Source organism: Cardiocondyla obscurior, linkage group LG03 (genome assembly GCF_019399895.1).
Source record: "Cardiocondyla obscurior isolate alpha-2009 linkage group LG03, Cobs3.1, whole genome shotgun sequence".
Classification (NCBI taxonomy): domain Eukaryota; kingdom Metazoa; phylum Arthropoda; class Insecta; order Hymenoptera; family Formicidae; genus Cardiocondyla; species Cardiocondyla obscurior.
In genome coordinates, this window is record NC_091866.1 from 2,194,304 (window position 1) to 2,209,064 (window position 14,761).

Consider the following 14,761-nt stretch of genomic DNA (forward strand, 5'->3'; position numbering starts at 1 on the left):
TTCTCCCCCTTCCTTTGACTCCCTGGCTCTCCCTCTTTTTTTTTTTTTTTTTTCTTCTTTTAATTCCATCTTCTTTTTCTCCTTTTAATCTCCCTTCGTGCGCGCAGCCAACGCCCGTTCTCTCCGTCGCTCGTACGGCTTCTCCTTTTCCTCCTCTCTTGTGCTCTCTCTCTTCTCTTTCTTCATCTTTCGTTCTCGCCGTCTCATCATGCACACGCCCTCCTCTTCCGTCCTCCTCCTTTAACAACATTCCCGCCTCGTATCTCTCGCTCTTTCGATCCCGCGTCCACCTCTGTTCGCGACTACGCCGGCAGCATCAGCAGCAGCTTCGCTCTCTTCGGCATCTGGGCGTCCGGCGTAGACGTCTCTTACCGCGTGCCCCGTATAAGAGAGAATCAATCGAACGTACATACATGAACGTATTCCTTCGTTCCACCATCGACGATCTCCGTTGTAGATATCCTTCTCGCAATGGCGCTGGAAAGGAGAGAAGGAGAGACGAGACGATGAGGCTTTCTTCCCCATAAAGAAGACGCTCTTTTTCTTCCTCCTTCTCTCTCCTCATCGCGCCCATCGCTTCCATTCGGCCAGAAAGAAAGAGAGAGAGAAAGAAGAGAGTTCAATGTGTGCGTACGCGCGTCTGTCTCGCGATGACTCGGGAAGATGCCTCGATCGTCCGAGGCGGATAGTTTCAAGCGGAGGCTTCTTTATGGCGCAGCGATAGGCCGAGTAAAAAAGATATTATTGCAAAACAAAAATTTCGACGGATGTATCTAAGACGTCTTGCCGTCTAATGATAGGCATCTGCCGTCGTTCGGGACCCCCCTTCCCTCCTCCCCCTTTCGGTTTGCCGCGGATGTTCGACGAGATGACTTTACGTCCGTCCACAGATATCCCTTTCGGATACGGCTTGGTATGTGGATATCCTTCTCAAGGTGGCAAGATAAAGAGCGAGCGTTATAAAATCGAAGCGAGAACGACGGCGGCGACGGCGGCGACGGCGACGGCGGGAGGAAGAGGGGGAGGGGGAGATGGGAGCGGAGGCCGGAGCTCAGATACGATAATCCCGTGTGTGCGTGTCCTCCTTCCGTCCTATCGCGGCCCTCCCCGCGGCTACCCTTCTCAAGGTAGCGAAGACGAAATGGGATGGAGCTACGAAAATGAAATCCGAGGTAAGAAGGACGCCGAGACGATAACGTACGTCTGCGCAGCCGTCTTCGTCCCGCTCATGGATCTTCGGCCGCGGTTATCCTTCTCGAGTTAGCGAGGCGGCCCGGAGCTCGGAGCTCGCGAGAGAAGGAAAAGAGAGAAAGAGAGAAGGGAAAAGAGGAGCTGGGGGCAGAGGGAGGGGGGGCGGGGAGCGAAAGAAGAAAGAGAGAGCCAGAAAAGACGGCGAGACTGAACGAAGAGAAATGATAATACACGTGTGCGTACACCGCGATCGTCTACGTTCCTCCCGCAACAACTCTCGTCAGGTTCTTTCTCTTCCTCTCTGATGATTAAACGAAGACAGCCGGCGCGAAGAAGCAGCGCGTCGGAGGGAGACGAGGGAACAGAAACGATAATGCCGGGTGGCCAGGATCCCGCCTTGTTGATGATTCGATGCTCCGCTTGTATCTGTGCACACGGTAACTCCGTCCCGGTCGCACTCGCCGAGATGCACGGAGGACCGTCCTCGTCGCGCCGGCTACCTGCGCGCACCAACCTCACCGCCGCGCTTCTCCTACCTGCGCCTACAATGTCTACCTGTCCTCCTCTCACCCGGCGGTATCTTTCGTCCACTTGTGCTCCGCGATCGTCTCGCAGCGGCCGTTCTCGGCGTCCCTCTCGCGCGAACGCCGAGCGAGGGAGAGAGGAACGATGGCTCGGAGGAGCTGGAGGGTCCTCCACCATTCTCCTCATCTTTCTCTCCTTCTTCATCAGAAGTGGGAGGGCGAAGAGACTAGTGAACGGAAGAAAGAGAAAGAGAAATAAAAAAAACGCGAACGCCGAAGGGAGATAGTCTCACGAAGGGAAGACCGGCACAGGTAAGCGGAAGAGCGAGAGTGAGGAGAAGAGGACGAGGCTCTCTGGAGCGAGGGAGGCTGAGAGGTCTCCCTAGACGGAAAGCGCGCAAGCGGCGACGAGTGGGAGAGAGAGAAAAAACACGCGGGGAGAGGCAGGAGGTGGAGGCGCGCGAGCGTGTGTGAGACGCGAATGGTAGGGAGGGAGGGGAATCCGAAGCACGGAGCTAAGAGCGTGATGCTGGGAGGCGACGGTGGCGACGGCCATATTTGCTGTACTCGAGAGGCGAAAGAACGATCCGAGAGAGCACTGTGAAGCTGCTGGACCCATAGTTTGAACGTTTAAAATACTACCTGTTGCCAAGGTGAAGTTAGTGAATCCTAGTCTCTTTTATTAAAAACGTCCGAGTTCCGAGAAGGTTCTTTTATTCGGTGCGACACGGTTCCCAGGTTTCCAAGTTTTTGAGTGATTGTACGCGACGGTAACGTGCGTCGTCGCCGTGGTCGCGCGCGTGAACGTGCGAGTGTGTGTCAAGCCGGTGTACGATTATGCGATTGAAAGTATAAACAGGATACGGACAAGCCCGATAGAACGCTGCCGAGTGGGTGCGAGACGATCGACCGACGCGCTGAAAAATCCGGAGTGCGAAACGGAGTCGAATGTGACATTCGAGATAATCGGGAAGATGTCAAACGCAAAGGATGTGCGCGGAGCGAGTCGCGGATTGTGATATCGAGTAGACGACGCGCTCGAGGCTCCTTACCGAGAGAACGAGAGTCGGTCGTGCGAAGGACCACGGGCCCCCGAAGAAGGGTGCCCCACGAAGAAATCGCGGTTTCAACGACCGAGAATTCGCTAAGACGACGGACGCCTCGGTCTACGGAGAAGGTGGTGACACTATCATCCGTTGAGATGTGATCCAGAACATAGAAGGGACACTTAGTAGTTTGTAGTTGGTCCCCGTCTCCCCCCCTCTACCACCTCACCATCCCACTAGCCCCCTCGCGACTTCAGCCACCTACTCTACCTCCACCTTCTCGTCTCCCCTCGTACGCATGCACGTGTGATAATCCACCGGTAAGGCAACTACCACCGGATCGGCGGCTTTCGAACGCGCCGGCTGCTGCACCGCTTCAACGACACTTCTTCCCCCTCTTCTAATAGATCCCAATGAGTAAGTATTGTCTTCGCATCATCATTTTACATTACGATACTCTAGACTACACTATAGCGCTCGTCTTCGTCAATAGCTGGAGGCTACCTGCACAATGACGTACAGGTGACGCGCAGGTGACCCACGGATGAGAGAGCGAGCACGAAGACGCTCGTGCTGTAAGCCTCGCCAGGCGATTACTTTTTTCCATATCGCCGAAATAATCTGTATTTTCTTTCTAGCTACCTCGCAGCGTGTCGCTCGCTAACTTTTAACATATTTCGCCTTTTAGTCACGCGATATGTGCTGCGCCTGTTAAAGAGATAATACGAATTCCTAGACAAATTTTTTGCCAGATAAATTGTAGAAATGTAAGAGTAAGCATGCATATATTTATAAAGTTGTAGGTGTAGAAAATAATGCTGCTTTTCGATAAAAAGGAAAATTGCAATAATTAATAAGGTTCGTTAATAAATAAATTTTCTTTTTTTTATAATGATACAATTACGTCCGGTTATTTTGTCTTATATTTTTTATTGCACTCGAATTCAAAGTGTAAATTAATAATGGCAATTAATAACGAAATATATGCATTCTCGTTGTCATGAATAAATTCAGTATTTCAGGTACTCTTTTCCGTCATTTAATTTCTCTTTATGAATACATGGTACATACTTATGCGCGTAGATAAATACTTAAAGAATTACATCATTTTTTTTTCCGACTTTAATCATTTTACCCAGGAATTACTGAGACAAATACCTCGCGCGAATCCTTGAGTTTTAGGAAAGTCCACAGAACTTCTCTATTATCCGAAGTCCATACTTCATTAAACGCGAAGGTCGGTACAGAGATTTAAAAAATTAATAGGCCATGCGCTCGCGCTCGGATGTAATATATTGCGATACGTTAGAGTGCGTCGTTTACGTGCCACGTTTTACTAAGTTCCGTTCGGTCGAAACGCTTGTACCGTGCTCGCAGGGGGAATCACGCGGAACTCTCACTAGATTGCTAGAAATTCACTCTCGATGCACTTAACGGCGGTGCGCGTCTCCGTGGACGATTCCGGCCGGCCGAATCGCGGTCGCCGCGACTGTAACATCGCGATGCACACCGCCGCGACGACGGGCTTCAGGCTCTCATCGGCGGCAGGTGCAGCTCACGATCGCGGCGTCTAGCCTACGATAGACACGTCGGCTTCGCGCGACTCGCTGACGGAGGAAGATGCTTCCTCCTCTTTGTACTGACTCGACGGAGACCTCCGTTCACCGGAGGCATCGTCCACTGACGCGAGGCGAGGGCGTACAGGTACTTGAAATACAAACGGACCCACGGTGGTGGGTCCAATCTGATGCAGGGTTCCCTTTGAGAATCAGGTTAGACCGGCTCCTCTGAACCTGCTTCTCTGGCTTCTCGTCTCCGGTTCGCGGTTGTATACCGGCCCCGTGCGTACCTACTCCTTCCCCCGGTCGCCCCAATCTCCTTCTTCCGCGTAGTAGGTAGATACCTACCTACCTACTTCCCGCCGTCACCCTCTTCGACGTATCTCTCTGTTCTTCTCCGTTTTTTTTTTCTCTCGCTCTCTCTTTCCGGCAACCAGTCTTGTTCCTTCCTCGCGAACATCACCGCGTCTCCATTATTGACGACGCGCGGTCTGAGAAAGAAAGGGAGACAGAAGAGGCAGAGAAAGAGAGAGAGAGAGAAAAAGAGAGACGCCGGGAACCGGCACCGTCCTGTGTGTTCACTCTCGATGGTCCGGCTTCCTCGTTACGTCTATTATTATACCTGTCTATCCGTCAGAGCAGTGCCCGCGAGCTGAATTCCAGTTTTACGCGCGCGCCCTCCTCCACGCGCGCCTACTCCGCCGCGGTAGTAGGAGCAGATGGCCGACTCGCCGCGAAGAGCAAACCGACTGGTTTTGCTGACCATCCACCTGGACGGGACCACCGCGCGAGGACGTAGAATTCGCGGTGTCAGACTGGTTGACCGACATTCGCGCGGATCTTCGCCCGGCGATAAGTGAATAACGCCAAACCTGCTCGTTCATTCGCGCGCGCGGGGTTCCGGTTTCCCGTTTCGCGGGAGTGCACGTTCCGCGTGCACGCGGCTTCTCTCCTCTTTTACCCCCCGCGAGCCACGTGGCGAAACCGAGACGCGGTATCTCCGGTTTTACTTGCGGCGCGTGGAAAACGCGGGGCTCTACCTGTTTGCGCTTACATTCGCACCCCAATCGCCGCCGATTCATCTCGTAAATGCGCGCGATTAGATTACCCGCGATAAAGAGGCGAATAAATAAGTGATAAACGCCATGCCTTTAGTAGATCTACCCTTCATGAGTTTCTTTCCGTCTTCTTGCAGGTTCTCACCGCCCGCTCTTCTTCAAACAACGTGCCATACAACCTTCAGCGACCTGTGATATAATGCTCGATGCCTAAATAATTACATAGACGTAGAAATCTAGTCGAAGACTAGATCAGGCTGGAGGATTTCGTCTAAAGAGAACTGCCGTCCCTGGAACAAGGGCCGCCCAGCCGACCGCGCGCGTTCATCCAGGGGATTTAAACGACGAAAGGAAAAAAAAAAAAAAGAAAAATAAGAAACGGAAGACGGCGCCGGATAATGTCGACGTGCACCGACGAGGCCGATAATGCACCCTGCACTTTATCACCGGTCAGTTGCAAACTCTCACTTTCGAATAATAAAATTTGACGCGCACACTTTTTGCATGGCGCCACCGCTGTTGAATAAAATTATGTATATTTATAACTACTATTATGTATATTTAATAATGTTTTACGTTTACGATGCAGATGAGGAATTTTTTTTTTTAAACATCTCTTCGTTTCTATTTTGATCTTTTAAGCGGATTTGACGAGTGTTATTTAATCGAGTGATAAATCGAATAACTTCTTCGTTGCGCAAGATATAAAGATTATAGCACTTAGCAGGTAAAATGATAATACGTCATAATCCACCACGAAGATTATTGTTTGATCTACCTGATCTGTTTGTATCATTTTTTTTTCTTTTTTTTTTTAACGCGACCTTTTTTCACATTTGCTACTCTTTCACTCGAATTACCTATCGTTATTTCTTCGTCGACAGCACCCCACCGTGCAAAATAATAAACCAGAAAGCCACATGATTATGAACGGTCGTGAAGAAACTTTGGAAAACGTCCTCGAAACGCCAAAGTGCCTAATTGATGTACGATTTTACAGATTAATAGCTTTACGGATTTTCGAATTTCACGCTGTGAAAGCGAATATTTCGAAAACATCTTGAAAGAAAAAATATATATACCAGAGAGGATCGGGTTCTAATTTAGTCGCAGTTTTTATTTCCACTTGCTATGTTTATTAATGTAAACAGGTTCGAGGTGTAATAAGACAATTATTGCCGGCAGAAGAGCGCGCGTGCTTTCACGAAAATTTAATTCAAATCGCCGCGGGTGGCTTTGATTTTTGGTAGCTTCAAACCTCCATCTTTCGAAAGTGAAATGTATCGGTCAGCCCCGTTACTCGTAATACGACGCTCCACAATGAGAAGCACGAGTATGCCGCGTTGAGCCATTCTCCCAAGAATTTTAATAGCTCGACGGGTTACGGACAAGTCCTCGCGGGCATATTACGAACCCATTTTGACCCCAATCGCGCGCGATTTGCGGCTTCTATGCCGCGAATTGAATATTTGAGGGCTAAAGAGCTTTCAACTCGACTGGTGATTCTCGTTCGTTCGGCAATAACAAGATTATAAAGACTGCGACTAATGACGAGGTGATTAAAAAAAAAACCTCACCGATAAAATTCGAATTCAACTCTCTTCATGGTATTTCCTCCAAGAAAATAATTACTATTTTGGAGAAAATAATTGTGCAACAATATCTGTACCTAATTATTATTGCGACAATGACGAAAATCGAGGAGAAAACTATTTGGCAGCGGGATAAAAAGATACCCGCGAAGAAAATCGAGGATTTAAGACGTCATTAGCAAACGCCGCGCGATTAATAAAAACGTCGTTTGCATCTCGCCCTCTTAAGCGTCGCGTGTGAGTACGCACCCATAAATCTTGCGGAAGACGAAAATAAGGACGAGCCGCTTCGCACCTGCGCCTGGCGCCTTTTAATACGCGGTTAAATCCGTTTACGACGAGCGGCCGCGAGCATACCGGGTGTTCAAGTAGCCGTGTAAATACTATCGCGCTTCCGGATCGAAAAAGAGAACGCGCGTCTCTTTGCCGTTACTGGTGTACGCGCGACGATGTCTCTCTGCCGGAAGCCTCGATTCTCCGCACGTAGAAACGAACGATACGTTGATCGTCCCGGTCCGTCTCTCGCATATGTGACGGAATCTACCTATCTACCTATCTACCTGCGGACAGGACCCGGACGAAGGGAAAGGTTCGCGGCGATGACTCTCCAGATTTCTCGTACCTGACGGTGAAACCGAAGGTTCCCTTCGCCGATGATCGCGCCGTTCATTACGGAGATAAGAAGTAAAGGCTCTTTAATAGAATTCCGAGCGACTGGTCATTTTGTATCTTCATTAACTTTTTCGTTAACCGATTCATTATTGGGCGAGAGAAGAAAAAAAAAAATAAAAAAAAAATAAAAAATCGAAGGAGCAGAAAGCCTCCGTAATTCACGCGCACGCAAATCCCTCTCGATTCAAGTGACTCTACACCGATCGTAAAAACGAGATTAAAAGCGTGCAAGAAAAACGTATCGATAATAAACGTGCGGCCGAAAATATTTCACTTGCGAAACAAACATGCGGCTAAAAAAAAAAAAAAAAAGAAGAGGAAACGCCCGTCGAACGCATGATAAGTGACAATCAACGATGACGTTAATTAAATAAGCCGCGCGATGGTATGCGCGCCTGATTAATAAATTTAAAGTCGACATTTTGATTCCCCGCGTAAATCAGAAGTCCACTGAAAGCACGCGACGTCTGGTCTTTACATGAGAGATCGGTAACATAATTGCGGCAATGCTATTCGAACTGCGTTACGGCGATTACCGTGGGCGATAAAACGCGGGCTATATCGAGCGTTCGATGAACAGCCAAGCCGGAGAAATTTCGCTGGAACTGCCGTCGCAATTTTTGTCGCAATTAACGCACTCCAGTTAAGACCAGGGTTTCTTGCATGCGTAACCGCGAGCATTAACAGCATAAAGCGAGCGAAAGAAGTTGCCTCGCGAGTTATCTAGATGCACGGTGGCGTGCGCAAGGCGCTACTTCGCAGCCCGCGGAATCGAAGCACCCGGCTCGTGATTATGGAAAGAGGATATCTTTAAGATTGTCGGCTTTTTAATTCGTTCCGATTCCGCCGGGGTCTATTTGTTAATTCGCTTAACGGTTTAATGGATCGCCAAACGGAACGCCGAACAGAGTTGCGATACGAAGACGTCGTATCTGGAGGTAATGCAACGATAATGCTTAACGATTGTAAAAAGCGAATCGCTAGGATATCCCGGCCGTTACGGGGAACGGGCGGGGATCGTGCCCCTAAGACACGTAGAGTACCGCGAAAGAAAGGCACCTAACGATTCCACGTATCTACATCCGCGTTGCACGCAGCTGCGTCGCGATCGGCAATAAGCGTGCGAGGGGGATGGCGAGCCGCGCGATTCGCGGCCTACGGCGACGAAGCCGGGTAAGAAACGTGAAAGACGTTCTCGAGAGCGCCCGCGAGTTTCAACCGCGGACGGGACGGGCCATTCGGCCGGCAGACACGTTGGACTACTGTCCGGTACGAACTCTCACGCAGCGCAGACCGGCCGGCCAATTAACTGTTATTATGATGACTTCTTGCGTTGCAAAGAGGACGCGCAGCATCCTAAACGAGCTCGCACCGCTGCGAGTCGTAGGATTCGCGGTAGTCGTTTCGAGCTGTCCGCGAAATCGCCGTTCGGAAGCCCTCGCGATCGGAGGACGATCGAACGTGAGAAACTGCCCTTGTAGAATGAATTTAATAACGGCGCTTCCTACTGTCGTTAAAAAAAAAAAAAAAAATACACGCGGGTTTTACAATCATATATTTAGTTAGCAATAGAAACTAATAGACCCGCGGCGATTTTGGGTCCGGCTGATCCACGAGCAATCTCGCGCGAGCGCGATAAATTTCGCCGACTGACGCGGAACTAGATTCCGAATGAAGTCGGTACACGACCGGGTGTTCGCGTCGCGGGGTACTTAATGTCGTGTAACGACCGCGGGAGGTTCGTGTCGCGACTCGCCGCAGCTCGAGCTGATTAATGTTCCTCTCGGCCGGCGTATCTGCGAGACCCCTGACACCGCCGATGGAGCGTGTCGCCGCGAAAATTGCATCTCGGTAGCTTGGCTTTGGGTAATGAATCCGCGGAGACTTTCCTGTGTTGGGAAATCACCGCGTCGCGACGGTTAAAACCCGCGCCCGGCGGCGACGTGACGTTCTTTCCAGCGTCCGCGCGATTACCGTTACGCCGGGACCGTACGGTCCATTAGACGCCCGTGGCACAATGCCAATGATGTCTACGAACCTCGCTTTTAAGACCTATAAAGAATTAACTGACGCGGTTAAGTGCGAAGTCAAAATCGAGGTGCGACGCTCTCAGTCGCCGCGCAATTCTAACATCGGTATTTCGAATAGAATAAATAGCGAGATAAAAAAATAATTAAAAATAGTATTTAAAAAAGAAAAAAGAAAATTATGCTTATTAAATATCGATGATTACTGATTACGTAATTGAAATTAATATTAATACAACGTGTTTAATTCAATATTCGCGCGCAGATAAAAGACACGGGTACCGTGAGTTAAGAGCGAACGTCGAAAAAATGTATTCCTAAGCAGTTTTGAGCGGCCGAAGGTAAAAAAGCAGGCAAAAGGCGTGAAATTACGATGTTATTAATAATAAGTTTGTCGGATGTGCACGCCAGAAAGTCATAATCGCGAGATAAACATTGTTACCTTGGCTCGCGGAGGCACGTGTGGTCTATTCAGAGGCCTGCGCTCGCCCATTAACGATTTTACTCGTACCCACCGACCGTATTTCATCGCGCTAATCCCCGCGTTTAATCGCGGAATCGCGATTATTCATCAGCGGGTGAATTTACGACGGTCAACGCGAGGAAATATAGGAACCGGTGACACTCGGGATTAAGTCCCGCGCGCACCGTAGAAAATGAACGAGGAAAAAAAAGAAAAAGGAAAAAGAAAAGAAAGAAGAAAAAAAAAGAAAAAGATATACTTTCCGAGGAGACGAGTGGATTTTTGCGCTTAGACTAACGGCGCGCGTAATTCACGCGCGGGATGCCTGGGCACTAAGAGGATGATTCATAATATTGTTAATTATGTTAATTGACGGAGCCCATCGTTGCGGCTTGCGGGCTGCTGCGATATGCACGAGCCTTAATGGCACTGCCACGTCGCCCGCTGTCACGTTACGAATGACGTCGCGGTGACTGCGTGGCACCGGGCAGCTCTCGAGGTCTCGGAGGTTTCGCCGTGGAAAAAAAGAGACGAGAGGAGAAGAGAGGGAGGGAGGGAGAGAGAAAGAGGAAAAAGGAGAGACTTCGCGCCATAACTTATGTTACCGGCTAGAAAGCACAGTAATCCGGCGACACGTGGGAAATTCCAAACGACGTCATTACTGTACCGTATTCTTATTCATGCGGGTCGCAGGGGTTTCCGTGCAACTTCGGGGATAGTAGGATATAAGTGCATCAGTAAAGCGACCCGTCGCCGTTTAACCGGCCATTAAATATACTTATGTAGGATATCTGTTTTACGAGTAATATATTTCCGGTAATAGTTTCAGTAAAGCCCGACGGGGCACCCTCCGCGCGACATGCGATTCTCCAGAGCTTTTCAGTCGCGGGGATTCTGTTACTCGCGCAAGCGGTTAAAAAGTTTTATTGAATATTAAAATAAAAAAAAAAAAAGAATTTTCTCCCTTAAAAATTATCTAGTAATATTCAACCATTCCGCGACAATGACCGTGCCTATCTACGTTACAGGTGCAGGAGGCACCAGTCTCGCCGGCGTCCTCCTCTCTGAGCAACCAAAATCAAAACGAGAACGAGCAAGTTCTGCTGGCGACCATGCAGCCGGTGAACGTGCTCGATTTGCACGACCCACCGGCCGTGCACACGCTTCACCCTAAGTACCACCATCACCACCACCGGCATCATCATCATCACCACCATCACCACCACCCGCAGCAGCCGCACATCCAAGGAAACGACGCGGACGACGTGCAGCAGCGCTCCGCGGCCGCGGACGACCCCGACGGCCGGGTGACTCCGGGCGCCGAGGCAACCGGCGTAGGCGAGCATAAGATGATCGACCTAATATACAACGACGGCCAGAAGACGGTCATGTACACCCACGACAAGGAGATTATTTACGAGAACGAGCATGCGGATCGCGTGCAGGTGGTCGAATACCCACCGCCACCACCGTCGCCGCCGTCGCCGTCGCCGCCGTCCGGCGGCGTCGCGAGGACAACGGGTCTGCTACCATCGGCCTGCGTCACGCCGAGATCCGCCGGCACGACCACCGCGACGGCTCTGCATCTCCATCACTATCCGCAGCTGCAGTTACAGCACGAGGACGACTTGCCGACGGTGCGTCACGCCGTGAACGCGACCGTGCCAAACTGCGGTGCCGCGACCACCACGACGACGGTACTCGTCCTCTCGGAGCTCGTCGCAGCTGATCCGTCCGCCGGTGCAGCTGCAGCCGCGCAGCAACTGACACTTACCGCCGCCGCCGCAGCATCGTTTCGCGCTGGGTAAGTCTTACTTTTCCACCGTTTCTCGACGAATTTTCCTATTCCGCTCGACCAGTCGGACGTTGCGATCCTTATCGCGCCGCTCCTGCTCTCTCACTCGCAGATTCAGCCGGCGAGATAACTGAACGGGTACGACTGTTCTATGCCTAACCGCCCGATGTAATAGATTCCACGAAATCATTAAATATTTATGCCGCACAATGCTGGACGGCAGGCTATTAACTTGATTGAGGAATTAATTCTAGCAGAGATGCTGGTGTTGATAGAGTTCTTACCTGGAACAATAAAAAAGAAAAAAACAAGCGTGTTATTATTTCGCAGCCTCAAAAATTTTTCAATCAATTATGCTTATGCGTAAATTTCGCGTATAATTAAATCTATCCTGACTGCGTCGGGCATCGGGACGACTGTACTCGAGACAGGTTGTAATACATCCTTCCTTTGATTATCGACTCGCAATGCCTCTTGCGGTTCGCTCTATCCGTGAACGCGACCGCAGCATCGCCGACGAATTGCGCGGACACGAAAGCCGATGGGAACCTCGACGTTAATGTTTTTCATTAGCACGTACCTTCGCAACGTGTGTCGAAAGTATCGACGTGCACAATGACGCCAGTTCGCGAAGTCAGAAATATATTATATTATGAATATATGTCGCGCCGTAAACTGATTAATAATCGCGTCGCTTATAGCCGCGCTATAAAAATACCTGCGGGTAAAAAAGATTAATGAGAATGAATCACGTTTGTTTGTATCCTTGAGAGACGCTGGGAGATAAAGGCGCGATTGCCGGATACATGTACTTGTACGCCCGGGGAGCACTCGCGGTGATAATATATTGAAACGAGGAGGACCCGAAGAGACGCGGCAAAGGTCATAACGAAAAAATCGCGGGATAAGCTAAATGTCAGCACCGCAGCTTGTTACGGCCCGCAAATGAACGCGGAGATTCTGCGCTTCGTTAGCGCGCGTATTTACGAGATTACGACCGAAACGAGAGTAATAATTGCGGACTTTTACGAGTTACGCGGGGCGATTCTATCCCGCTTTGCGAGGGAACCAAGTACACGGAGAAGGGGGCTTTACAGAAGCGACTCAATCCGAGTCTGGAGAATAACCACGCTTCGGATCGAATCGATCGAGATGGAATAAACGTTAATTCGGCGCTAGGCAGGTGGGAACCGATTGGTGCTTTTCCAGAGACGCGAAAAAATCACGAGCGATCTGATAAAGCCCTGATGACGTCCGCGCGCGTCGAGGAAATAAAAAAATCGCCTCGATCGACGATTATTCTTTCCGCTGAATTTTTATTGTCAGCGAATTATCGCAAACAGGTTGTTTACACGGACAGTAGCGTGGTCGTCGCGGAAAAGAATCCGAGTGGAAGTGCACGTGCATTGCGCTCGAGGAACGGCGCGCTATCTGGCGCATGTATCGGCGTCGACAATTAACAATCATTGCGCGTATTTAGCCGCGAGCGGCGCGGATAAGTCACGTTGCTACGTAGAAATTATTATTGCAACGAAGACTATACCATTTTGCGTGTATGCGCGCATACGGGCGCGAGTTACGCGCGCCGTTCTCCGACACGCGGAATATCGACGCGAGCCAATAACCATCAACCACGTACGCACACCGGCGCGCGGCCACCTTGCACTCTTGCGATAAATAAAAATCAGCCGCGCGATTAATCGGCGCGAGATATGCGCGCGCGGGAAGACCTTGAGCACCGCGAGAGAAAAACCGCGTTACTTCTCCACGCGACCGCTCATTTTTTCCCCGCCCGGTCCCACCTCACCCCCCCTCCGTTATTACGAGGCGAGCGTGTCGACTCGCCCGCCGAATTCAGCCTCCGTTCCCCGTTTCTCGAGCGAGGCTCTTTCACGAGCGGACCCAGCCGTTTTCTCCCTTCTCGCTTCTTTTTTCCTCCTCGTCCGTACCTCGCCTTTCAATTTTTCGGAATACACGGTCCGAGCGCAAACAGATTGAAATATTCGACCGACTCATTCCCGAGAAACGGCCTCTCTCACCGAGATAGGTACCTCCTCCGTAGCGATCTTCGAAAATTCGAGTTCCCTTTCACTTCGCACCTTCAGAGCGCGTCACCATGAGTTTCGACAACAATCGACGTGAAGGAGAAAAAAGACCTTGGCGAAATCTCGCATAAATCACTCGCGTTTTCAAACGCGACTCTCTTCCGCGATATCGATCATTGTTAAAGGAATTGTCTCGTGTTAAATTTCAAACTTTCGAAACAAAACGAAAAAAAAAAAGAAAGAAAAAAAAATACGTACCTCTCTTGTAATATTTGTTAAGGAACGACGTTTTTCGGCGACGTAAAAATACTTAATTTTTCTGCGCTCCGCCTCGAAGAGCGCGGCAAATAATTAATAGCAAATAATTTCTTTTAAAAGGAAACATTCCGAATTGAATTCCTTCGTTCTCCGCAATCGAGAGAGACGAGCAAGAAAGGAGCCCCTAGAGGGCTTCTCCGCTATTCTCTTTTGTCTAGCTCTCCACGATCAGAGAGCAGCCCGCAAAAAAAGAATCCCCTCGTATTCTCTCAATCTCTTTCCGCTGGTCGTCCACAACCATAGGAATGAAGAAAGAGAGAGAGAGAAAGAGAGAGAGAGAAAAGAAGCACCAAAAGAGGAAAGGAGCCCATTCCTTTCCGTTCGCCCGTGGTCTCAAGAAGGAAATAAGAAAACGAGCCCCGCGCGAATTCTTTTCTTTTATTCGGTTTGCGCAGGCTTAACTGTTTATAATTCGCGCACGGTATATTTTTCCGCGAAACCCAGCTTACAAGTGTAAAACGGAAGAGATAT

General features: G+C 49.9%; 1 protein-coding gene across 2 annotated transcripts in view; it reads left to right on the forward strand.

The window, feature by feature from the left end:
* Window positions 1–1,353: 1,353 nt before the first annotated feature.
* Grh (grainy head) overlaps window positions 1,354–14,761 on the forward strand; it is a 93,321-nt gene continuing 79,913 nt past the window's right edge. For both annotated transcript variants that reach the window (XM_070675385.1, XM_070675386.1), the window contains exons 1-3: window positions 1,354–3,178; window positions 5,516–5,827; window positions 11,161–11,936. In XM_070675385.1, coding sequence (XP_070531486.1) covers window positions 5,777–5,827; window positions 11,161–11,936 — 827 coding nt within the window. In that variant the 5' untranslated portion in view covers window positions 1,354–3,178; window positions 5,516–5,776. The remainder of the gene's footprint in view (window positions 3,179–5,515; window positions 5,828–11,160; window positions 11,937–14,761) is intronic.